We start from the raw sequence: 25848 nt of genomic DNA on the forward strand, positions 1-25848 counted from the left end.
GGCACATGATGAAAATTTTTCAGACACAAGAAACCACACAAAAATCAATCAGGCATTGACTAAACTTTGAATTTTGCAGTTTATCTCGGCATATGCCTACATTCAGATGCAACAACAGCAAAGGAGAAGAGTATTTTCCTCCAATTCAATCAAAACAGAGTCCAACATTTTTAAATGTCTTATATGTTTGGTACAGCTAATGAATCCTACATTAAAGAACCCAGTCTGAGGTCACTTTCCAAGCATTTTCCTCTTTTTAAGTTAAATATTTACTTAAATAAATAAGCAGATGTGAAAGCTATATAAAGTTGTTTTATAGCTGTACAATTTCAGTGCTGTCGATGAATAAGAGTTGTGAATTTAACTGGTAGAGCAGCTAAAACGTGTCTAACAAATATTTTCCTGCTGATTCTCTTTCTCTGTTGTTTCTCACAGACTTCCTGCTTTCTCTGTCTGTGAAGGACAGACGCCAGCACTACAGAACCTCTGGTTCTGTGCCACTAGATGACATCCCAGTGTGGACTCCCACAGCAGGTCAGGCGCCCAGCATCGATCAAAGTCACTGTCAGATGCATCCAGGGTGGGGTTGTAGTGGGGGAGAGACTTACTGTCTTGAAGTACAGAAAATGGTTGCTTCAGACATTTGTTCACCTCAGATCTAACAACAGAAATTTATGAGAAATGTGACGAATGTAGAAAAATTCTGTGTAGAATGTTATAATATTCATTTCTAATTGTTGTATGTTCTTATTGATTAATAGCACGCACAAAGCTGAAGATAGAGAGGGATTTTTATCAGAATCACATTAGATGACTGTATGATGCTGGAGGTACAATAAATAATAGTAGACACGTCAAGGTAGTGCAATTATTTTTTGATGTACCAACAAGACTTCCCTATTTCCACATATCAGAAGATTCAATCAATACTGCAATTCCTCTCCGACAAAGTGACAACAGCTTCATTCATCATCATTATGTTGTTTATACCTGTATGCAAAAGCTGTTCACTGTTGACAGAGAAAGGCAAACCATGATTACATTTGTGCTGGTTTACATTCATTAAAGGGCTCAAGTACAGGACCATCTTACTGCTGATGCGTTTTCTACTAAACGCTACTGATCCATAAACTAAGAGCCATTGGAGCAATTATGTTGTTTAAATTGTGTGTACAGGAAATAACAACACATATCTTGTGCATATTGACTAGAAAGACACCTGAGTTTGATACTCAATATAGAAAATGTCTCTCTGCTGTTATCAGGCGGTTCCGAGAAATCTCACTACCAGAGGAATGGAAAATTGGACAGCAAGATTTCCCTCTATAGTGGTGACATCACCAAGCTGGAGATTGATGCCATTGTCAATGCAGGTATGTTGGTATGTAAATGTGTAGGTGGCTCAGTGTACAGGTTAGGCTTCCAACACAATCACCAATATCTATTTTTACACCTAACAAAATAAAATGGAACATTTAGGAAAGCATTTTTCATTTCATTGTAACATTCATTGTTATTAACAAAAATAACCAGCATTTGAAAAAAGGAACACATGCACTAGAAAAGTACAAAGAACAGCAACAATCAGCAGTGAGTGTGAGAAAGGATTATGGATTAAAAAGCCTGGAGCTGAGCTGAGTGCAGCCTCCAGTCTGGCAGGGCATTGATGTGCCTACTGTACACAAACAGCACCAAACACCTGTGAGGGCTGTTTGTGCTGTAATTTTGGGTGAGATCTTTTCTCAGCATGTGGGAGGGACAGTTACAGGCTTCAAAATGGATGCATTGATGTTTGTACCATGGAGTTTTTCTTAAAATGTGTTCACATTGTACAGGTGAATATAGAGCAACCAGACGATTTAGAATGACAAGGACGGTAGAGACTTCAAAAGGAGGGAACACAACCCAGAAGCAGAGGGTGCATTTATTTGGAGTCTCAGTACAGATCAGATTATGGAGAGACTACTTTGAAGTGGAAATATGTTAAATAAGCAAAAAGCGAAAAGGAAAAAAATGGTTATGTAGTGATCAGAAAGAAATGAAGCACAGGAATAATGTATACACAGTGTCTTCTCTCTAGTGGAGTCACTACTGCTTTTTGCTGCTCTTCATGGTTAACTTCATTAAACCAAATGAAACTGCTAAATATTACAAATGTGTCACATTTTATTGAGAATATTTTCAGAATGTTTAAAGAAAAAATGTCAGTTTCAGATTATTGAGGATGCTTTAATTTATTTTGATTCAAAATCTTCAGGATTTGAGTTTTAAATAAATCAAAAATACTCATTAACATTATCTATTTCACAAATTGTCCATGTAAATAAATAGATTTAAAAAATGCCATGTAATCTGTATCCGGCAGTGTAACCCAACTCACAACCAAACCTCTGATATGATGCTAACGCCTTGTGCTGAATCATGATCATAATAATGATTATTTTTATTACCAGCTGACATGTAAATTATGTTTTATATTTCCTTAATTTGATATTTTATTGATTTATATAATTATTAGTGAAAATGCACATCGCAAATTCTTCAGATATTTTATTTTGTCAAACTGACACATTTAATATTTGATTTAAAATTACGTACTGCAAGTCACATTTGAAAAAACTTGGAGTAGAGGATATTAATTATTTAGTTATTTCTTGGCAAAAAAACGATCAACACTGATGAGGAAAAAAAATTATTTGCTGAAACTGAAATGTAATTATTTGGGCTTTCAGGCAAAGCAATCTAATATCAGTTATCTTAAAGTGTAGCCTTCATAAGTGAGCTGAATATTAATGAAACATCATGTCCAAATCTAGTAAAAGTTTAATTACAAGGGTTACGCTTCTCAATTTTTATTTATTAACATAAGCCTCAAAGGTAAAATGAGAAGCAGCTGCAGTCATTGTTTAAAGTTGAGAGAGATACACGATGCTGATATAACCTTCTGAATAAATTAAGTGACAGGTATGATCTTTTTTTAAAAAATGAAGAAGAGTGTAATATTTGCTCACACGTCCTCCCACTGGTTGCTTTCCACTTCATGAGTAGGATTAGGATTTTTGGAGTGACCATTAGATGGAGCCCAACGATAGTTATTTACTGAAGACCTTTTCCTACACTTCTGCTCGTGCTTTTGGGGTAAATTTAATCAGAGTGTTGGCACACATATAATGCAAGACTGAGGCAGGCCTGCATGCCAAAATGATGCTTGATGATGAGGCTTCAGCAGAAAATGGTAGATCCTCACTGGCAGCTGACTGTCAGCAGGTGTAAACTGTGCCAGGGTCCTGTGAATATGTTGATCATTCACATTAATTAATTAATGGTGTTACTGTTCACCGTTTCTATTTGTTATGAACTCATGCATGCATCTGCCATTAAATATTTACGTTATTATATGTTTGTGTGTTTGCAACCAGCGATCACCATTTGTCTCTTTGCCTTGAAGAGGTGATTTTGTTGGGGTTCGTGTTTTACTAGAGACTTTACAGAGTCGCACAATGCAGAGAAGCGTGGAATTAACAAGAGGAAATAGCTAGTAAAGTGTCATTTAGAGAGGAGGACACGGCAAGGTGAGGGAGGGAGAGTGAAAAGCACAACAATGCCTGAGGAAGCGTGACTGAGAGATGGGCGCGTGAGAGAAAGTCAGCTTGGTATCTGGAGCAGTGGAAAGAGGGCAAAAGAGAATAAGGTTAGGGACACTGGCTGGTATTAAAGTATTAGATTTAGCCATGATCAGTTCCAGCGCGCCCTCACCAAGAGGTTCTGGCTGGTGTGAGTTTGATCACCCTATCTGAACTGACTGTTTGGATGGCCGTCTGACCGTCTCCGTGGCCATTTTGTCCACTAAGCGCCTGACCTTTTCTCTCGATGACTAAGTGATTGACTCAGAGGATCTCAGTGAGGTCATCCATGCTTAAAGTGATAAGACATTAAAATAAAAGAGCAGACTTTGATGGACAAGAAAAGAGTTACAAAATGGACATTTAGTTATGCCCATTTCGAAAATTGCTGGCTAAATTATCCTCGTGTTGCAGATCTAGCAGCAAAGCATCAGCATTAGGAAGCAGCCAGACCACAGCCTGTGTTTTTTGACATGTGGATGGGAGTGTTGTGGGGTTTTTTTTGGCTGCCTTGATAGGCCTTGAAGAATCATTTAGTCTTTAACGCAGCCGACATTCATTTGAAGCCAGCTGTGGGCAATTATACGCTACACTGGCAGACTGGTAGGTAGGCTGGGATGGGGGCTTCCAGGCCTGGCTGATGTTAGCAATTGACTGCAGACACTCAAACACACACTTGTACTCAAGATTCACTCAAACATCTGTGTGCATGTGTGTGGATATGTATAGACACAGATGCGAACAAACTTAATCCACAAGGGGAAATTATGTCTCTATATTTGACTCACCACTGATGATCAATCGTTATGCTGCTGGGGAGCGGTTTGGGATTCAGTATCATCTTCAGGGGTACTTTGACATGTAGATGGTAGGCTCCAGAACAGAACCAACAACCCTGTGACAAGTGGACACAACCTACCTCTGACCTACAGCTTTCCTTCCTGCCTTCCTCCCTCCCTTCCTCCTTTCCTTCCTTTCTTCCTTCCGTCCTCCTTCCCTTCCTTCCTCCATTCCTTCATTCCTTCCTCCCTTCCTTTCTTTCCTCCCTCCTTCTTTCCTTCCCTCCTTGCTTGTCATTCAGCACTGATTGATCAGGTGAGCAGGGCGATGCGAGGAGGCCGGGCGCTTGCTGTTTGTTGTTTGTGTCAGTCTCCATAAAGATTGGATTTACAGTAACTCCCCACTCCTCCTCCTTCTCCTCCCCCTCGTCCGCCCTCCTTCCACACTTTAACAGCCCCTGGCTCCTGCCCACTCCTATAAAACACTACAAACATAAAAACCCACAAGCACTTAAGAGCCGTCTTGGTGAGGGGGTGGGTTGGGGGGTGTTATGGGGGTAGGAGACGGCGGACTGAAACATCCTTCTCTTTACACCCCTCAATCACTCCGTCCGGAGAAGCAGAGAGAGATGGAGGGGAGGATATATTGTCTCTGATGGGGTAGCTGATTAAGATGGATTGCACAATGAAATGTCGCTGGAGTGATGAGTTCTTGAAGTGTATGCATGCGAGCAAATGTGAGAGTGTGTGTGTGTGTGGGGATACAACATCTCAGCAACTAACTATGCATTAAAACTGTTTCTCAAATTGATTAAATGCAAATTTGCTTTGCTGCACTGAGCTGCATTTTCACCTCCAAAAGTTTTATTCCTCATTTCCATTCCAGGACTTCGTTTCAGCTGCTGAAGTGTTGATCTTGTTTGACATTAAATGACATTTGTTTTAGCCTACCTTCTTCCCTGCATAGAATTAAAATTTTTAATGAAAAAGTCTTAAAAATTGGACATAGAAGTTCTTTTTGTTTAATGTCCGCCATGCATGAGCAGTTATTTAATCTCTCTCAGGCTAGACTAAAAGAAAACTGTCACTAAATGAAGACGTGCAGTGTTGCGTGTTTAACAAAATTTTGATCCTAATGGATTAATTCGAGCTGAACTTCTCATCAGTGTCACAGTTTCAGTTTGCTGAGAGTCTGAATATCTGCATCTCATGCTTGAACACACTTTGATGTGTTGACGAGAGTACATGCATGCATGTGTCTACACAAGCACACCTGTATACATCTACACCTGCTTGTGCCAGAAATATAAACAGCACACACATTCCTGCCTAGATGTGTGTGTGTGGGGCAATACGGTGCATGATTGGTGCATCTTTGTATGTGTTGTGTGTGCAGGTACTCTATCATGTGTGTATGTGTGTGTAGGGGATTGGGTCTCCCTGGCTGTCCTCTGCAGTTCAGAGATAAAATTGTTGGTTGGTGCTGGAAAACCAACTGGCTGTAGTAACAGGTGAGGCATATAAATATGAGCCTGGGTGTTCATTTGACAGACAGGATGAGACAGAGAGGAGGTGTTTGTAGACTATACTGAAACTTTCTCACTGATTAGAAACCTATAGGAAAAGTGCAGATGGTCAGATGAAGGGCTGGATAGGCAGGAAGGGAAACGGCTCAGAAAGTCATTAGTGAGGGTGAGGAGTACAGATGCCACTAAGTGCGTCTTGCCACTATCGATGTGACGTCGCTGTGATGTAGGTTTTTAAGCAGGCATGTGGTTGTTCTGATGGACTAGCGTTTCTTCAGATTGTCTGGATGAGCACAAACAAGCCTGCTTTGACTTATGAATAATGGCGGTCTTGAAAAGTTTTGCCTGAGGCTCAACTCACAAGGAATAATAATGTTTGGATGTAATCGATGCAAAGGGCAGAAGCAAATGTAACCAATGTCAAATTACTATCCAGTCATACAAATCAGTCATAGTGAGACTTTTCAGTCTCAAGCATAACAAGGCAAGCTCATCTATCGCAAACCTCTGATTAAACTATTGGTTAAAGACACCTCGAATTAGAGACTGTTTGAAGGAATGGCGTTAGAGATAAAGAAGGTAGTCCTTTCAAGCAAAGCAGGATACCAACATGATAAAACCTTTTTGGGAAAAAATTTATTTCTCATTTAAGTAAACTAAAAGCAATGAGCAATGATGTTAAATTTAGCATTTTTTAAATTGTTAGGTAAAATATCGAAAGCATTTCTTCCATTTTTATTCCCGTTTTCACCACAGTCAAGCAGTTAGTGTTGCGACTAACATTTTATTTTCCTGACTGACTATCTTGAAGTACTCTGTGGCACAATATTTCTTCACTGCGTGACAGATGTTTGATGACTGCATCGTTGGTCACTCTTGTTACTGGAGTTGTCAAGTGAAGGTTGCCTCACTGCCTCGCTCCAGTTGTGTCAGTGATATAACTGCTGAAGAGAATTTGTAAAGATATTGTCCTTTAATCTGAGACGACTCCATTAAAAAAATCCATTGTGCTTTTAAAAAAAAACAAATATATAAACAAACAAAAACATAAGGGCTCCAAGGACTTTAAAGATACTTAAAGGATCATTAATAGACATGTGGACCATACGGTTGAGTTCGGTGTCAAATTGATGAAGCTGATGGAGAAAACACTTAGAACAAAACTACTAAGTGCTGCTTTATGAATCAGAATCAGAATCAGAGTCTTTATTTGTCATGCTGACACACGTTTACATATGACAGTACGAAATATGTCCCTGAAGGTCCCAGTACGCCCGGTCGATAAATAAGATAGAATAAGATAAGTTAAGTAAAGATAGGTTAAAAATGTAAGATAAATAAGAGAACAGAGAAAAGTTAAGAATGCTAGATATACGGTATAAAGTGTAAAGTGTAAATTGAAAATGTGTCTGAACAGCAAAATCTATTTACAGTGTAATCTTGTTCTTCCAGAGTTGCTTTGGTACAGGTTCCAATAAATGTCAGGGCGTCATGGTTTTAATTGCTTTCCAATGAAAAATAAAAATTGTCCCAAAATGGTCATCATCATGACATCGTTCCCTGCACAAAAAGATTTACACAAAAATAAGCAACATTTGAAATTGGATCATTGAACTGACATCTGTTTCAAAGATATATGTACCTAAATAAATAAGTAATTATGAATAATTTCCAACATCATCAACATCAAACTCAAAGTAACTGACAAATATAGAACAAAATAGAACCAAAGCAGTCACAGACTGCAACATCCCGCAACACCCCTGAATTTTTTTTTACCTTGACCTACTTGCATAGGTCAAAGATCAAAGCTAGTGCTCTGACCTACTGTCATAGATCAAAGCACTAGATTTGATCTATGGTCTTACTGACACTTTCTTCCCTTGTCTTTCTATCCTATCCGGTTCCTGAGGTACAAAAGTTGAAATTTGACCCTGACCTACTTTTCTTAAGGTCAAGGTCATCATCTCACTTTCATCCTCTTTGTCGCCTGAATAATGTGCTTTTTGTGTCATCTTTCTATCTGCAACGGTTGCAAAGATATTTGGTGGATGGATGAATGAACGAACAAACAACGTACGTACGTACGTATGGAAGGACGAACGAAAATTGACAATCACAATACATTACCGCTTTGAAGCGGGATGTAATAAAGGTAATCATAAAAAAATCTAGGTCTGAGAGCTTTCTATGCCAACGTTTACATCGTTCATCTATAAACCTGATATGACAGTCAGAGCTCTGACATCTTCTGACTTCATACAAATATAAAGACAGATTAATGAGAAAAAATGATATGAAATACACCTTAGATTGAAACTGCAGAGGAAACCCAACTATATCAACTCAAGCATTATTACACTGCACTGTATCAGAACGGCCGTGTGGGATAAACATCAGCTGTGCATTTCTTTTCAATTGTAGAAAAATCCACAGATAATGACGACCGCCAGATGCATTCAAGTGGATTGAGGATGAAGGAGCCAAAGCAATGGATGAGTCTGCTTGACTAGAGCAGCTGTAGGAGAAAGGGTTGGAGTAGTTTGTGATCCTGTATGGCAATTTAAAAACATAAATACCCAAACCCTCAAGTAGAAATAAACCAACAAACCCTATGCTGTGCAGGTAGAGACCCCCATAAGAATGTTCCTCTATACTGGCACAGCATCACACTCCTTTTGCAAGGCTGCAAGGCTTCGCAGCTGACTGTCAGTGGGACTTAGCGCTGTGCTAAGCACCAAAATCAGCCTGGCAGATATCCCTGCTGTTGACTCTCCGCTAGAATGTGTATGGAAGATTTCCAAGCCTAGGTTGTTTTTTGTAATTCACTTCAGAGTGACTAAAATAATTTGTGAGATTTCACCTGAGCTGCATTTTCCTCATTTGAGAAGAGGGATGGGGGACGTATAAAGGAATCCTAACATATGTAACTACTTTAATGGGATTTTCCAGCATCAGGTCAATGATTAAGTGATTGTTGTTGCAGAGCTCCTCCGAGATCTTGATCAGGAGAGGCATGTTGTTGTGATCCACCCAGCCTCCCAAATAGAATCTGGGGTCAGGGGAGGTGATGGAAACCCCCGGAACAGAGATTTCTTGTGCTGTGGAGATCCCAAAGGCTCCAGTGTGTGCTCTCTATCGCTTTGTGCTGCAGTTAGCATACATCTACCCTAGAGCTCTTGTCAGCTCCTCTTATGACAGCTCATATTACAAGATGCGAAATGTCACAGCAGGTTTGCTATCGCAGATTAATATTTTTTGTGTGTGCTCCAAGACACTCACAAAACAGATAGTGTAGTGTAGTCCTGAGTGTGTTTACAGTGTGTGTGTCTTTGGATGCATTTGGAATGCTTTAGCTTCAGGCATAATCAAAAAGATCCACCATCAATCGCCCCATTCCTCCCTGCTGCTAGTTAAGTTCTTTAGCTCTAGTTTCATTCCAGCTGCACTGACTTTGTGTTTTGTGAAGCAGTACTAATAGACTTATTTTCTCAGTAGGCCTGTCAACTGTATGTCTCTACGCACTAGCACTTACAGAGGCAAATCAACGTTGTAGGCTTCATTTTCAGAGTAAATATGACATGCTGACAACCCGAGCCCTGTCATGATCACTTCTTAACTGTTCTAGCTTCTAAACAAGTAAAAATTTTCAGAGGTGAGCACCAAACAAAGTGTGCCAAACATAGACCTTTTTAACCTGTGTGTGTTTTTAATGGAAAGAGGATTTGCTGCACAAAATCCAATAAAAAGTGAAGTGGAAAATCCATTTGAGTAAGTCTGACCTGTATGGATTTGAATTAAAAAGGTCAACTGAACGCAGTCTCATGCTGGTCAAAGGCAAGGGTGGGTGCTCATGGGGTACCTCAAACAATATCGAAAAAAATGTATCTGTCTTTGAAAGTGTCCTATTTATTGTGAATTTACCAGACCATTGAAAAGTAAATGTGTATGCAGTCTTGTAAATTTTGCAGCTGTGTGTAGCATCAAAAGTTTTTTTCAAATAAAAATTTTAAACCAACTAACAGTGACCTGCAGGGAGCTTTGTTGATTATTTGCTGAATATCTTATGAAGTAAAAAATGTTGAAAACAGTAAAAAAAAAAAAAGTTCACAGGTTCTAAGGGCCTGAGGCCATTTTGGCAATTAATTGAAATATGACTCAGATGAAAGGAAAGTTTGATGTGTCTGAAGTAAAAATCTGTTGCGAAAACAATGTAGTATTAATCTAGCCTTGGCGTGTAATCTACTGTATTGGAGTAAAGAGGAAAAGTTATACAGTAGTACCTCAAGATACGAGTACTTCGACATAAGAGGTTTGTTTTTCATATAAACGGCCATGCTGTGTTTATTTTTGTTTGACATACAAGTAAAATTTGAGATATGAATCGTGCTTCGGGACACCACCGCTACTAGGTGGATGGATGCAACATCAGTTGAGACCACATCATTTTCTCATTCGTGGAGTAAAAACGTAGCGCCTGTGCTCCTGACTTTTGTGTTTCATTTCAGACTTGATCATTTTTTTACGTAACATATGTATAATTAATTATGCACAGCCAAAGTCTGCATATCTACTGGTTGATAAAAACATGTTTTTATAATTTAGAGGGGTTTGGGGCTTTTTCAAGGCTTGAACGGATTAAACGATTTTAGTTATTTTATATGGGGAAATGTTGTTTGACTTTAGAGTTGTTTGACTTACAAACTCGGTCACAGAACAGATTATACTCGAGTTACTACTCTACTTGCTTTAGCAACTGTGTAAAAGAATGTGGCATAACAATATATTACTATGTTTTCCATAGAAAACATAAAAAAACATAAAAAACAAAGGCAAACGCAGGGAAGTGGTCTCAGCCAGTCAGCAGGTGGAAAAGGCTGACTAGAAACTTAGCAGAGCAGCAATAAATATTCCCTAATTGTCTCTTATACAGACGGAGCTGATTAGGGGACAGTGAAGATTAAGGATCACCGCTGAAAGGTGGGGAAATAATTAGTAGGTGTAGTTCAGTAATTGACAGGGGATGCCACGACATTTTCAGTTTAACAGTCCAAACGTCTTATATACATCAGTTTGCCATCATGCCAGAACCAGTGCATTTTTTTTGGTGTTTTTGTTTGAAAAATTAATTTTTTTCATCATCCAAAAAAAAAAGAAAAAAAGATTAAGTGACTAATTGTGCCATAGAGGCTCTAGCTGGGGCCTAAATTAGTCAAAGTGGATTGAAGTATTGCTATTGAATTTATTTATACGTTAAATTAATACGAAATAAACTTGTGCACCTTTGTGAAGAAGGTCATTTCGATGGTAACGTAAGTGAAAGTCTTTGGGTTTAGATTATCTGACGAGCCGGCACAGAGAGTAGGGGTTTAAATCCTTCAAATTCCTTTGCATTGCATGCTGTGTTTTGTGGGCATTTCTGCTTTTGAGCTGTTTTTTATATCTGTATATATACTGTATACATATACTGATGACCACTTTATGTTCCATAACTTAAATCTAGATATCTCATTCTTTCCATCACTGCAGAAAAGTTATGTTCTGTCTATTCTGTCCTCTTGTATTTGTCTTTGCCACAGGCAATGTTTGGGGGAGGCAGTGGCTTTGTGACTTTACTGCAGCGTGAATTTAGTTAGTTTGTTGCTCTAGTTTTTCCAGTCCAGATCTGTCCAAGTTAATTACGGTGCAACTGTCAGAAATACCACTTTTCTGGTCATTTGGGCAGCAACATTAGTGCTCTCTCTGTACTGAAAATCTTCATCTTTCAAGGGTCAGTGCCCGAGTTACAATGGGATGCTCAGATTTGTAGTTTGTGTCTCATTTTGAGTGGGGAGATGGAACATGTGCTATCATGCTATATGGTTCATCTCCAGTGTCCATTCCCCTTCCTTTCTTCACCACATCCATTTAGACATCATCACTGAGCCCTGACCCGAGAAGTGCGAGTCATTGATTTACACCCTGACATTGAGAAGTTAACATCCCCTTGGAGACAGTTAATCCCTAATGTTGTGCAGGTCAGTAAATAAACGGAAAGAAGAAAAGACAAACTGAAGGAGTTTGCAAAAAAGCTCATTCGTGCTAATTATTTTTGTCCCACCCCTCCCTTGTTGAAAGCTTTCCCACCCCTCCAATCAATCGCCACTTTAGCAAGCAGGAAGGGATGGAGGAAGTGCTAGTCTCATTAGTCTGATTGGGCCAGTGTAAGGAATGGAAAGAGATGGAGTGAATGAGGGAGTAAAAGAGGAAAGGAGTCAGCTTTATCATCAGCACTTGGCCCATCAGAAACTCTGCCAACAAGACAAGTGCTGTATTCACGTGTGTTGGTCTGTTGTGCAGAATTGTGGCTCCCTGAAGACTTATAGGATCTTATGAAAAACGTTAACCTCAAAGCTGGATGGACAAGGATTTTCATGTTCCTCTACAAGAAGGACCAACGCCGTCTCTTCTCCCTGAGGAGACAGAGGTCCTTTAATATCTGTAACACCATGCTGAGGACATTTTATCAGTCTGTGGTGGTCACTGCTTTCCTCTCGGCTGTGGTGTGCTTGGGTAGTTGTTTGAGGGTGGCGGACTCCAGCTGAACAGACTGATCCGTGGGGCTGGTGACATTGTTGGGGCAAAGCTGTGTTGTTTCATTCAGAAATTTTACATTTTATTTCACACGGTCTCATTGAACCAGCTGTACCAATAGTGTAGAGCAGAAATGAGACACTGAAACATTAGGAGGATTGGAATATGCTGTGACAGTTAAAAGCCCAGTAGAGAAATATTATTTTGGGCAGTGTTGTCTCTTAACAAAGCATAATGCAGCCTAACAATACGCTCCATTTTCCCTCATTTTTGCAATCATAGTAGTTAAGCACAGAGAATGTAGCATTCTAATCTTCAAACTAGGTGTTTTTTAAATCTGACCCTGAATCTCTATTCTCTCCACCAAGAAATGAGAGGCCTCATTGTCTGTTCACAGGTCCTTATCAGATGATGCTTTAGTCACACAATCGAGCACAGATACTCAGAGAGAACAGGCAGTGCACAGTGCACACATGGCTCATAATTATTATCTTGAAATTGCAGCCTATCACGCTCTGAAAAGTTTTTATGTGAGCTTAGGAAATGACTATTTATAGCAGCTTCAAATAGTATATCATGTTATTGTTTTTGTTGAAATTGTCCATGGTTGGTTGGAGCAACTGCATTATTTAGTGCAGTGTATACTTTGTTTTCAAAGACAAACGTAAGGATGAAAAGTTCCACATATGAAAGTGTCGAGAGAAAGGAGAATGAAAATTGTTGCCTGTAATGAATTTGCTGCTTGAGAGTCACCGATTTATCTTGTTAGATTAGTTGAGCTCTTAAATAAAAAATTAGGAAATTTTGGTTACACAATATGTAATTAAAAATAAAGAATATTTGTCCCTCTTTTTGTCCTTGATGTTTCAAAGCAAATTTTGTGTTTGTCATGAAAAAAGAAAATGTAAAAAACAACAACAACAAAGGACATAGTGGTGCATTAGGATACAGAGAACACCTCAATCACAGTAATGTCAGGCAGTGATAAGATGACACACTTTACTTTCTATGTCTTTTGCAAGATCAGTGTGTGATGGGCTTTGGGGCTTGCACATGCATTCATGAGCATTTGTTTTTTAATATTTGCACATTATCACAAGGGTCAAAAGATTAAAATATATTAAAGATAGCCTGTGTGCGTATGAGTGAGATTCTCTGTCTTTAATCATATAATTCTTCGAATTCTGATAATACTTTTACTGACGTAGAAAATCCCACAGAATTACTGGAACTAGGAAGGTCAGTATTTCTCCTTAGAGCGTACATGTAATAACTTATTTTTAAAATCAGTTTTATAAAAATTAAATTCATTGTAATTTTTTATCAGGGGCCATTGACATGCTGCAAAACGGCTGCTTATTGCTAACATGTTTGCAGGTATAATGGGGTAATTGATGGGGTTTTATCTCTTTGTTACCAGAGCAGTAGTGAGATGAGAAGGAATGTCCCATTTCATTATCGGTGCCTCAAATATTTTTCCTATTTTTTGGCACAAAGAACCATCTGGATGGAATAAACAGTCATTGCTGGCTTTTGTCTCTTCCAAATTTAACAAAATAAAAGTGATCAAATACTGGTTGCTATTTCAGTTTTTTCATCATTAAAATGCCATGGCCTTGAACCAGCAGCTAATCATGTGGGCTGGACCTCTGCTATGATCACAATACAGTATGTCATGGTTTACTGTAGGACCCAAATGCGCAGACGTCAGGTAAAAGGAAAAAAGATTTGACTATAAATGTGTAGAGACAGTGGACCAGATGACCAGGCTGAACGGGTGAGTCAGCAGAAGGTAGGTAGTTGAAGCAGGTAGGTGGGCTGGAAAGTGATCAGGCAACAGGCAGCAGACCGGAACTAGAAACATGGAGAGAACAGAGTTATCCAAAAAGTCAAGGTGCGAGTTTACGAGAGCCAAGGTACTGATGCTGACAAGCAGTACAAACAACCTGGGGATGAAATGGTGGAAAGCTGGTCCTCATGAAGGTCTGGAGATTGGTGATTAGTCACAGGTATGCTGCTCTACTGCCAGGAACAGCCACACCCAGGTAGGCGGAAACTATGAGGGACTCAGAAGAGGGAGAGAGAGAAGCAACTGCAAATCCTGACACTATATGGCATTTTAAACTCAGTAATGAATAATTTACCGTCTTCCTGGAATTCATTTGTTTTTTGGCTGCAGTGTGCCTGCCCCTGCTGAAGGCAGAGAGTTAGGACTCCAGAGAAATCACAAGTTGCCATAACTACAAGTGCTGAGGTGTCTGTTGATCCACTGTGTAGCCCTGGAGAGGTGTGTAGTAAGCTGACAATGAGTGAAAGCTGAGAGCCCTGGAAGACCCCATCCAGCAGGAGCCCGCTGCCTGAAGCTCCTCATTTGAACAATGTCTCTTCACCGTTTGCTCATGTAGGCAGGAGATAAAACTGCATGCCTCACGGTTTATCACGTGTAGAAAAAGACTCCATCAATTTTTCATTTAATGTCAGTGTGGGACAGAAGAAGCTACAACACTACTTAAAGCTATAAAGGCTTTTAATCTTTCTCAAATTAAGATTTTTTTCTAATAGGTTATAAAAAAAATCTCTTGTACACACTCTTATAATTAAGTAAAATGAAAAGATAAAACAAATGCTAAGAAATCCAATAGCAGACAGTGGCACAATAAGAGCAATTTTGTCTTTTAACACAATTCATTGTGGTAGAAGCAGAAGTTGTCGGTCTTATTTCCTCTCTAGTGAAGTGTCTTGCAGTGACACCCAAGTGTCTGTCTTTTTTTGATAGACAGCCTAATTCATACACATGGTGTTATAATCCCCTGTGAGGCCATCTTATTTTTCTTCCCGTTTTTTCAGAGGTGCTCTGATCCATTGCGTTAGAATGTTGGATCAGTTCTCACCAGAGATGTGTTTCACTGGTTTCCTGCAGTGTGTTTGTGTGTGTGTGTTGGGAAGAACATGTTTGTATTCGTTATTCAGCTCCATCATGACTACCAGTCTTCTTGTGACTCAAAGTTATAAAAATATATGTCCAACAAATATATGTCCAACAAATACTTGAATTTTTTTTATGCATGCAGATGGGTTTCAAGACACAATCCTTTTCACTGTGTGTGTGTGCATTGATATTTACAATATTGTACACTTTTTTTTTTTGCTATGCCATACTTTTGACAGCCTAACTAATGGTTGGAAGCTCAGCGGTGACGAGTGTTGCTGGGAAGAAATGACATATCGTTAAGTGTCACCCAATACTTTCATATCACTGCAATCTGTGCCGTGTATTTGTGGGACTAAAGAATATTCACCCAGTAACACCCTTCCTTGGCTTAATGGATGCACCGATCCTCCTTTTTTTTTTGATCTCATTGTCTGCTCAGTTGAAAGTTCTTATGCCTCCATTATCAAAATTCCAAATGAAATGTGTGTTTGTGTAATACTGATTTTGCAGACATGATCTAGCTGGCTGGAGGAAGGCATCCAATAAACACAGACAAATGAAACTTTTCACTGAAGCATTAATTTAACACTTCAGAAAGCTTATTAATTTCTGTCCAACATCAACCATCAAAATGGTTGAGTGGTCACTCATTAGTCATGCTTGACAATTCTGTGTCAATAATATTTCTGTCATACTCAGTGAATGGTACATGAAATGTGTCAGAAAACTTGTACGTAAATAAAATATGCATATTGTCTATTGTTGGGAAATAATTCTGTGGGGTTGTACGCAGTCACTCAAATGTATGTATGTATACATTTCAGCAGAGCTGTGGATCTACAGGAATACATTAACCTTTTGCTTAAGGAGTTTTAATGCATGCAAACAGTGGAAGACACTTTATGATGAGATTCACATTTACATCTCCCTTAATAGCACTAAGCTGGCGAAAATACTGAGCACAATATTTAAAATGCAACTGACCTTTTTATTTCATGTTGGGGAGTTTTCTCCTGTTGCAGTTGTTAGCTGGATTACACTAAAGCTTCTAAATAGATTTCAATGGAACTTGGTTCAGAATAAACCTTATTAAATTTGGGTGTGAATCCATATGCATGGATTTTTAAAAATAAAGATTGTGATTTAGTGAGGATTTATTTCAACAGGCCTGTAAGATCGTCTTTGGGTAAGGCTTGATTAAAACGCACACATATATCTTATAGGAAAATGTAGTTGCTGCTCATGTTGTCAAAATAAACAAAAGCCTAATTTTGGTTTATGGTGTTGCCATACAGGCTGTTCTAGTGATAAAGATGGTGGACTCCCATGCCACGCCCACAACTGTTTAACTATAATGACAATTTCCTGGTTAAATAAAGGTTAAATGAAACAAAAAATCTGTCCATGGTAGTTCTTTCTTTTAGGATTTAAAAAACTAAGTTTCACAAGTGACATGTTTGCTTAGGAGTCTGCAGTGTATATATATAACAAAGTATACTCTCCCTTTCATTTAGGATGGACAGTTGGTCAAGTAGGTCTACCCAATTCTGTTAGGCCCACTTACAAGAAAATGAGACTACTAGCAAGCTTTCTAGCTTAGACATGCCTCTCTAATTCCGGAAAAACTGATGTGTAAATCTTAACACAGACTGTCAATTTATATCATGGTTTAAACATACACAATTTAAAACCATACAAATACAATATATACTGTATAAGTTTCAACATCTTTACTTTCTTATGACAATGCTGGAATCTAGATGAAAGAAACCTAATGAAATTATTATAAATGGGAAGGCACTGATAATCCAAGTATTACTTTTTCGTGTTGATACACACTCAACATACTGTATAGTTGGATTCAGAGGATTAGTTCTTTCTTCGAGAGAGAATTTTAAGTTCAATAGAGGATGCGCTATTTAAAGGAAGCACACTGACGCCATTTGATACAGTACAAGAGCACATTTCTAATTCCACAGACATTTACCAGAGTCTAAGTGTACATCTTTTTGCTGGGTGCAATGTGAGTTGGAATAATTATGCTGGAAGGCTTGACATTAGATAATGGACTGCGACAGTGAAAGACTCCCTTTATGTAATCCTTTCACCATCGGCTCGTAAAATGTGAAGCCCTTTAACTCTAAATAAAGACTTAAATCTATTCAAACTTAAATTTATTCTTATATGGTGAAAGAGCCATCTCCTTGTAAATTAATAGTCTAGGAAATAATGATTCTCACTAACGGAGGCTAACGGGAGTACGTCTGGAGTTTATCCCTTTATAATAATATAAACTACACAAAACACACACACACACACAAAATATATTAACAATATTTACATACCAACAACAACCCTATAAATAAATAAAGAAAATCTAATATAAATACCAACACAAATACCCGGGGTTTTATATTATTCTTAGTTTCGAGTGCACTCTTTAGTTCAAGTTACTTTAGCAAGCTTGCATTTGTTTAGTCGTTGGCGCGCTTTGTAGTTTGAGCTCATATATCACGCTTGCTGTCATCACACTTGCTGTCATCACACTCGCTCGTACACCTGTGCATCATTGCCGGCTTTATGCCCTCCTACTTCCTGTCACACGCAGGTGAACTGGAAGTTAATTGGACAGATCAATACCGTTTTACACCACTTTTAACAGTTTTCAAGTATTTAACCAGCAATGAAATATATTGTTGAAAGCTCATATTTTAACTATAAATTATTAATATATTTTAACTTTTTATTTATCTTAATTTTAATGTAACCATCACAACTGCATAGTAATCAGGCATTCTAAATGACAGGAAAAATAATAATATAACTGATATTTATCAGGTTGTTACATTTATAACACACATGAAATCAAGACATCAAGAGCCTCCTATATCGGAGCCCTTTCAGTCAAATCCACATCAAATAAGCTGACGTTATATTCCTTTAATGCAAATGCAATGTATTAAGTAAGCCATACCTGACTAGATTAAATATTATTTTTCTGACTCACTTCTCCACAAACACTCAGCACAAGCAGTTCCTCTTACAGTGGATGGACACTTATATTCTCCCCCATTCATTATATTGATCCATGCTTTCACAAGCATTAGCACTCACTTTAGAATGAGAGGCATGTCTTCACCCATGCACAGAAGCGCAGAGCATGAACACATCCAGACAAATGTACTCACACATTTTTTTTTAGCAAAACACATTAATACGTTAACACAAACTTCACAAGATGAAAATACACGCGCCTGCTTTGACATGGCAGATTCTCCCAAATCAAAGCGTACAGCAGCTGATGTATTCATCCAGTGTGTGTGATTTAACAATGTCCTCTCCATCTATTCATAAATCATATTAATAATCTCAACTTCTTATTGATTTTTACTTTTTAAGGCATCCTAGTGCATTATTTCATATCTCCACCCTTTGTTCCTGAATTAATGAACCCCATGCATTCACTACACACATGCACACACAGATAGAATTCGTTAAACTTTTCTTTCAGAAGTCTTTATTCATCCGTGTAGCAAAAAAGACAACATACCAATAAATGAAATAGCATTTTTCACCCATGTTTATATTTATACGTAACTGTTTTCGTTATCACATCATTTTCAAAGAAAAAGATTTCTGCACAAAATTAAAATAATGCAATAAAAGAAGGGAAACTTAATTACTCTTAAAAAGTGAAAGACAAAAGCAAATGCAGTAAGAAACAGAAATCTACACTAGAGCTCTTCCAGTATTACTAGTACACAGTCACACAGGTTGGAAGAGAGAGATGGTGGTACTGAAATAAAAATGGGTTTCAACATGTATCTGTCCTCCCATCCTCACCATCACCATTATCTCATTATTTTCCTTCTACTCTCTCCTCTTCCTCGTTTAATCTCTGACTGGGTTGCTTGAGTTTCATTTTAAGTTTCCCCTCCTTCTGCTGTAGAAAAGCCAACATAAGTGACAATGTAAATCGGTTAATGTACTTCACCTCACAAATGGTATTAGATCAATTTAAAATCTCAAGTCCATCTTTAAGTCCATTATCAGTTGCTAAAATCCTTACATAAAGCCTTGCAGTATGGGGTGACATGATAGATTCTGTGAGACAATATAAATTGTACAGTTGCACGAACCATAATTTTTGATTTCATTTACGTGTGTCCAACAGCAGGATTACAAAACAAATTGGTTGATGGGTTGCCATGAAACTTTGTGGGACAGTTAGGCATTTGTCATGAATGAAGGCGTTGAATTTTGGAGTGGATCCAGATAAATGTGTACCATTTTAGTTTTACTACACATATACAGTAATTTGAAAGTTTAAACAAAACTTGGTAGGCGGGTCAGACATGTAGCCAAGATGAAACCAAAGATTGGAGTGGTTTTTGATAAAGGACTACTCCTAATGCGAATATTGCCATGACCTTTGGGACAATGTTGGTCAATTAAATTTGAAACCATTTCATTGGATAACATGAAACTGGGTCTCAGGGTGGACCATGGGCCATGGAAAAAGTCTGAATCCTGAAGAAAAAAAGGCAATAATGATTTTTTTTTCTTCTCGTAATTATCAACTCTTTGAATTTAATATCTGGTGGATTAAAATTTTTTTAATTTGCTATTACTTAATTTAGATTTTTTCCATCAATGTGAGGAAATACTATAATTTGTTTTTTGTATGTGTTATACTGTAATATCCAAAAATAAACACATGGTAATTTTAATCAGTGATACGTTTATAATCAGCATATTGAAAGCATGATGTGTGTGTGTGTGTGTGTGTGTGTGTGTGTGTGTGTGTGTGTGTATGTACAGTATTTTACAGTATAAAATTACATCTAATAAGATAATTTATCCATATTGCCCACTCTGAGTAGTTTGTATTTGAACAGTCACTTCACTAATAATAGAACAACTTCAATTACAACCTTTGAGGAAAATTGAACACAAGTTCAGAAAGACAAAAACTTTGACGTTGCAAAACTGATCCTCAAGTAAAAAGAATTCACTCGCTGTCAGAAGAAAATGGGTTATTATTATAAGATATATAATTGGCTTTCTTTCACTTCATTTGACAAGTTAATATCATAATAAAACCAGACCATTGTGCAATTTTGGTTCATGCACTAATTCATTTAATTCTGAGAAGAGGATTTTTTAAATTTACAAGTGATTTGTCTTGTTGCCTTGATAAACATTTTTTTTTTGGTTTTCTGACTTGCCATGTCTTTAATCTGTCTTATAAACCTTTCTGACATTATGAAAATGGATCCATTGCAGCCAAAACAACATAAATCTTCCAAAATTTTGAGCATATAAAGGAGAAATATTTTGAGCGTCATTATGAGAATGAAGTTGTAATTGAGAAAAAGTAATTTTACAAGAGTACATTTTAATTTTTTTGATGAAATCAGATTCATCAACATTACAAGGCTAAACTCATAAGCGATGTTCTCATGGACAAAGAATTGCCTCTGAATCTGTTTACTTCTTTCTTTGGAATTATTGATAGACTGCTTCAGGTTCTTCATTTTGATGCTGTTGACAATTTTCCCCATATTATGCAGCCTAAAGTTCCCACCTTACAAGTACTGTATTCTCTAAAAATTAAGGCTTTTTTTCATCAGAATTCTGATTACATTGATATTCCTAATGTTTGACATTTTTCTTTTTTTCTTATTTACAACTTTATTCTTGTCACATTTCCATTTTATTATTGAAATTGTTTTTTTTTTTCAGTGTGGTCCTAAATCTTCCTCATGTGATGCATACGACTGCCCAGAAAATAATGTGCAGTGACGACAGGAAACTGAAAATACATTGAAGGAAGCTAACAGTGTGTTCTCAATAAAGTGTTTGCTGAGGGTAGTGGATACAACTTGGACCATTTATCTGGTTGACGATGGTCATGTGATCACAATGGCTTCCCTGTTCTGGCTCTTTACCTCCTGCAACTGTATTTGTCACTTGCCCTTTTTCATTAATTCTTTTAATTTTTCCTCTCCATCATCCATCCATCCATCCACTACTCACCCCCCCACTCTCTCTCATTAGTCTCTCCATGCTCTGTTTTATGTCTCCCATCTCTGTCAGAACTGTTATCACAGCTGTCAGCTCCCTTGGTGAGAACAAAGTCATCCTCTGCTCACGGCACAACAAAAGACAAGAGAGAAATAAAAGGAAAAAGCCTCAGCCAAAAAACCAAGGCAAAAAGGAGGAAAAATTAAAACTAGAGGAAAAGGAGGGAGCTAGGAACACATCTTTTCATGTCAACCATGATGCATATTCATTTGTGGGTTATAACAACCATTGATTTCCCCCTCTGTCATCCCTTTTATCTATACAGCACAGAGCTTACAGTTGGTAAGAAGATATGAGAGCTATCTCTATAAACATCAAGTGCCTTCTTCACGAATTATAAATATATCTCCTGCTAAATCAGCTAAGCCTACTATATCAACCTCAAATAAGTTACTGTGTATTATTATGAGCTGAGAAGAACGGTAGGTATGAAAGACACTGAAATATCCAAAAGAGAAAATGTCACCATTTATAACTAATAAGTAGCACTGAAAGAGGGGCTTATTGTATGATGTAGTATACACTAGTACAGTATAATAGGACTAACTTCTGTAACTCAATAGCAGTGTCCATTTAACATAGCTGAAATCAGTCTTTTCTAAATAGCAAACCATTCAGAATTGAACCAGTAGAGGCACAGAGGGTACTTTGGAAACCAAGGACAAAAATGGCCACCAGCCAAGGGATCATCATCAAATGGCACCTGGCATTCATGGCTCAGGGATTGTGTCCCTGTATCATCACGTGTAGGCATAATCTATGTCAGGGATGCCACCCTCTCTGTAACCACGGTTGGTACCGTAAGTGGCACGATGGTGGCTGGACTGGCTGAGGATGGTGCCATTGAGGCTACCGGCTCCTTGGCTGCTCCGGTAGGTCCCATTGGCTTGGGAGGAAGATGAGGGGAAAATGGTGTGGATGTAGGTGACATCCTCAAGCTTAGGCTGCAGGGGTTGATTGGCCATAGCCGTCATCTGAAATCCTGCAGCAGGGGCCCTGATCTCTAAGATGGAAGTGTCTTTCTTGGTGCCAGACTCTACATAGTCATCATAGTGTTTTCCACTCCGGCCCCTGCTGTATGAGCCTGTGTCCCCAGAAATGTAACCTACTCTTTGTCCATACCAGCAGAATATGCCAAAAATTAAAAGCAGGCTTACTAATGCTGTGGCACCCCCTATGATCCCAGCCAATGGCAGGGCTGTTAGTTCAGAGTCCTGTCCCTCTTTATCCGACCCCTCCTCACCTGAATTGACCAGAGCCTCTCCAGTCTCTATCTGAGCACAGGCCGGAGCTGAGTCTTTACTGTCTTTGTCCATGCTACCAGCCCGTGATGATCCCATGCTGGAACTCCCAAAAGAAGCCTCTGGCCGTAGTGGTAATAAGCAGATAAGGTAATGGGAGCGTGGGGTGAGCTGGGTAAGGAGGTACTGCCTCCTCTCTCCAGGGACCAGAGTCTCTGTTATGGAACCAAGAGCTTCACTGCTACCCAACCTCAGCCACGACAGGCGGAAGGAGGGTGCTGGCATTGGACATAACCAGCTTACCAGTACACTGTCTGAAGAGAGTGGTTTTACAGTTAGCTCCAAGGCATCTCCAGAGACCTGTCCCCCTTCACCGGGAGGCAGAGGCATAATAAGACCAGGTCGCTTGGCTCGCAGGGTGAATAGAGAACCTTGTGTGGGAATCAGCAGAGATGTAGTGGTGGTGCTGCCATGAGGGACTGAAGCCACTGCTTGACCCCCTCCAACACCACCTTCATCTCCTCCATCTTTCTCTGCTAGGTTTACGCCCATTCCAGGATTTGCACCAACAGCAGGGCCTTCACACTGCTCCATCAGGGAAGATAGGTCTCGGAGGGTCTGGCCCTTTACAGACTCAGGGCCCTGACAGGTCAGACCCCTGACAGTTACTGCTGCCCCCCGGCCATGAAGCCACGCATGGAGCCACCTAAGATTGCAGCCACAGTACCAGGGATTTCCTCGCAGTAGTAGTAACTCCAGGTTTTCTGTGTCCCTCAGAAGTCCTCGAGGGAGGCTAGTCAGATTGTTTCCTGACAGGTCCAGTCTCTGTAGCCGCCGCATCCCGTCTAGTGCTCCCCTTGGTATGTGAGTCATTCCATTGTCTTGCAAATGAAGTCGGACAAGGTGAGCTGAAGGTAGGTTAACTGGTGGGGACTGAAGAGCATTCCTGACCAGAGACAGCTCAGTGAGGTTTGAGAGACGGGAAAAGGTGTCATCAGCAATGCGCGTGTTGGCCAACAGGTTGCCATCCAAAACCAAGCGCCTCAGAGAGGAGAGCCCACGGAAGGCGTGTGTTGGGATAGTGCTAATTCTGTTATCATCCAATCGCAGCTCTTCCAAAGATGCTGGCAATCCTGCAGGGATGCTTGACAGGTGATTCCGAGAGAGAAAAAGCAACCTAAGCCGTGGGGTCCCAGAAAACGCTCGCTCCTGGATGCTAACTGTGGATATAGAGTTATCATCCAGGTGTAAACGTTCTAGTAATGGTAGCTTTGTCAGAGCAGACCTCGGTAACGTTCTTATGTTATTATCCTGTAAATGCAGCTCCCGTAACGAAGGCGGGAGGTGTATCGGGAATTCGTCAAGTTGGTTAGCATAAAGATATATCACTCTTATGGAAGTGCTGCGTTCCAGCGAGGGTGGCAAACCGGCATTACTCAAACGGTTGCTCTGCAGATAGAGGATGGCAGCCATCAATGGTAGTGGAGGTATTATGCTGAGGCCACGGTCGTTGCAGTAGACGAAGCCTTCATCACAGCGGCACACCAAGGGACAAACTATGCCCTCACCTCCCTCATCTGTCTCCATGGCAATTGCTGCTGCTGCCAGTTCCAGCACCTCAGCCAATAAGGTGAGGCACAGGAGAAGCAGAAAAAGCCAATCGCGGAGCTCAGCAAGGCTCTCAGCTGCCATGTTGGTGCGCAGCTCCTAATTGAAAGAGTAAATAAAAATTTCAATTAAAACAAGTTCTGAGACTGTATTACTTTGTTAAATTAAAAAAAGAGTATTACATTTGAGAGAGAAAGCAGGAAGAGTTGGCAAGAGAAAACGTTTTACAAATTGTGTCGGACATGCATATCATAAAGTTCAGATTTACCTAGTTAACAAAAGTTCTGTACTTCCTGTCTGAGGTTAAAAGATCTGTTTCTTCCTCTATAGTGGTAAAGGCTGCAGAATTGCTTTAAAGGGGCTGTCCAGTATTTTATAGGTCAAAGCAACCAAGCAGAAGCCAAACAGATTAAGATGAGAAGAACGCGATGAAGGGTGGAGTGAGCAGGCGAGGAAGATTACAAGAATGAGTGAAAGCAAAAGGATGATAGAGATGGAGAAAATTGGACAGTGACAGTTACAGGAAAAGAAAATAAATGAGATTTTTCTCCACAGAGATTAACTAAATGGAGTGAGTGACATGAAATTAAACAAGAGGGGACATCAAGGAAAAGGAAATCAGATTAATTGCCCACTGTAGCTTTTAAAACAAAAGAAGTGATAAACTTGTTGTGACTCCACTATATATTCAACCTTCAAATTAAATTATCAAGGGTATGCATGCACAGAAATTGTGAAAATATAAAATCATTTTTCCTGTCTTATATACAAAATTCTGAACTTATCTGTGTTGTGAGGTAATGACCTAAACATACACAGAGAAATGCACTCAACGATGAATAAACGCACTGAAAGCAAGCATTCACAGTGGTTCAGTACAAGCTGACATGTATAGTGCCTTTTTTTTGTTAGTTGTCATTGTGTGTGAAATTTCCATAAATTATGCTGTGGAGTGGTGTGATCTTTGTACAGAAGTGTTTTCCTGCAATATTAATACATTCCTCAGTTGATGAATTATGACTCATCTCCTAGTGAGTTCCTGATATCAAAATCAGTGGCATTAAACCACAGACAAAATGATCTCTCTGTATGTACGATATTTTTGAATGTGATGATGATGAAAATGTAGAAATTACATTGTGGCATGATACAGTTTTAATTATTTCCTTTGGGCAATCAGGGGCCAGAAAATGTGCCCTGACATAAAAGTCCTGACGTGATTTGACAGCACATTTGATAAACAAATCCCTTAAAGACAAGGAATTTTTCCCCCCTCTCTGCACGCATGTATGCCTTTGTGTTTGTATGTGACTGAGTACTAGATGCAAAGTTGCCTCTTGGGTGCAGTCAAAATCCATGCAAACTTTAAAATACATAGCACCAATACAGGGGGTGGGGATAGGGGGGTTAAGGGGGTATAGTAATTTGGACAATCCACCTGAAGAGAAGTGAGTTTGTAGCATTGAAGACGCAAGTTAG

The 25848-nt window shown here is 39.1% G+C and overlaps 2 protein-coding genes across 3 annotated transcripts in view; one reads left to right on the forward strand and one right to left on the reverse strand.

Annotated features, from left to right (window-relative positions):
* Positions 1-25848, forward strand: part of macrod1 (mono-ADP ribosylhydrolase 1) — a 113267-nt gene that overhangs the window by 990 nt on the left and 86429 nt on the right. For both annotated transcript variants that reach the window (XM_068326485.1, XM_068326484.1), the window contains exons 2-3: positions 436-534; positions 1266-1373. In XM_068326485.1, the coding sequence (XP_068182586.1) occupies positions 436-534; positions 1266-1373 (207 nt within the window). The remainder of the gene's footprint in view (positions 1-435; positions 535-1265; positions 1374-25848) is intronic.
* On the reverse strand, positions 21191-24459 carry flrt1b (fibronectin leucine rich transmembrane protein 1b). The gene has a single exon (XM_068326483.1). The coding sequence runs from the start codon at positions 24451-24453 to the stop codon at positions 22261-22263; it is 2193 nt and encodes a 730-aa protein (XP_068182584.1). The 5' UTR covers positions 24454-24459; the 3' UTR covers positions 21191-22260.

Source organism: Antennarius striatus, chromosome 10 (genome assembly GCF_040054535.1).
Source record: "Antennarius striatus isolate MH-2024 chromosome 10, ASM4005453v1, whole genome shotgun sequence".
Lineage (NCBI taxonomy): Eukaryota > Metazoa > Chordata > Actinopteri > Lophiiformes > Antennariidae > Antennarius > Antennarius striatus.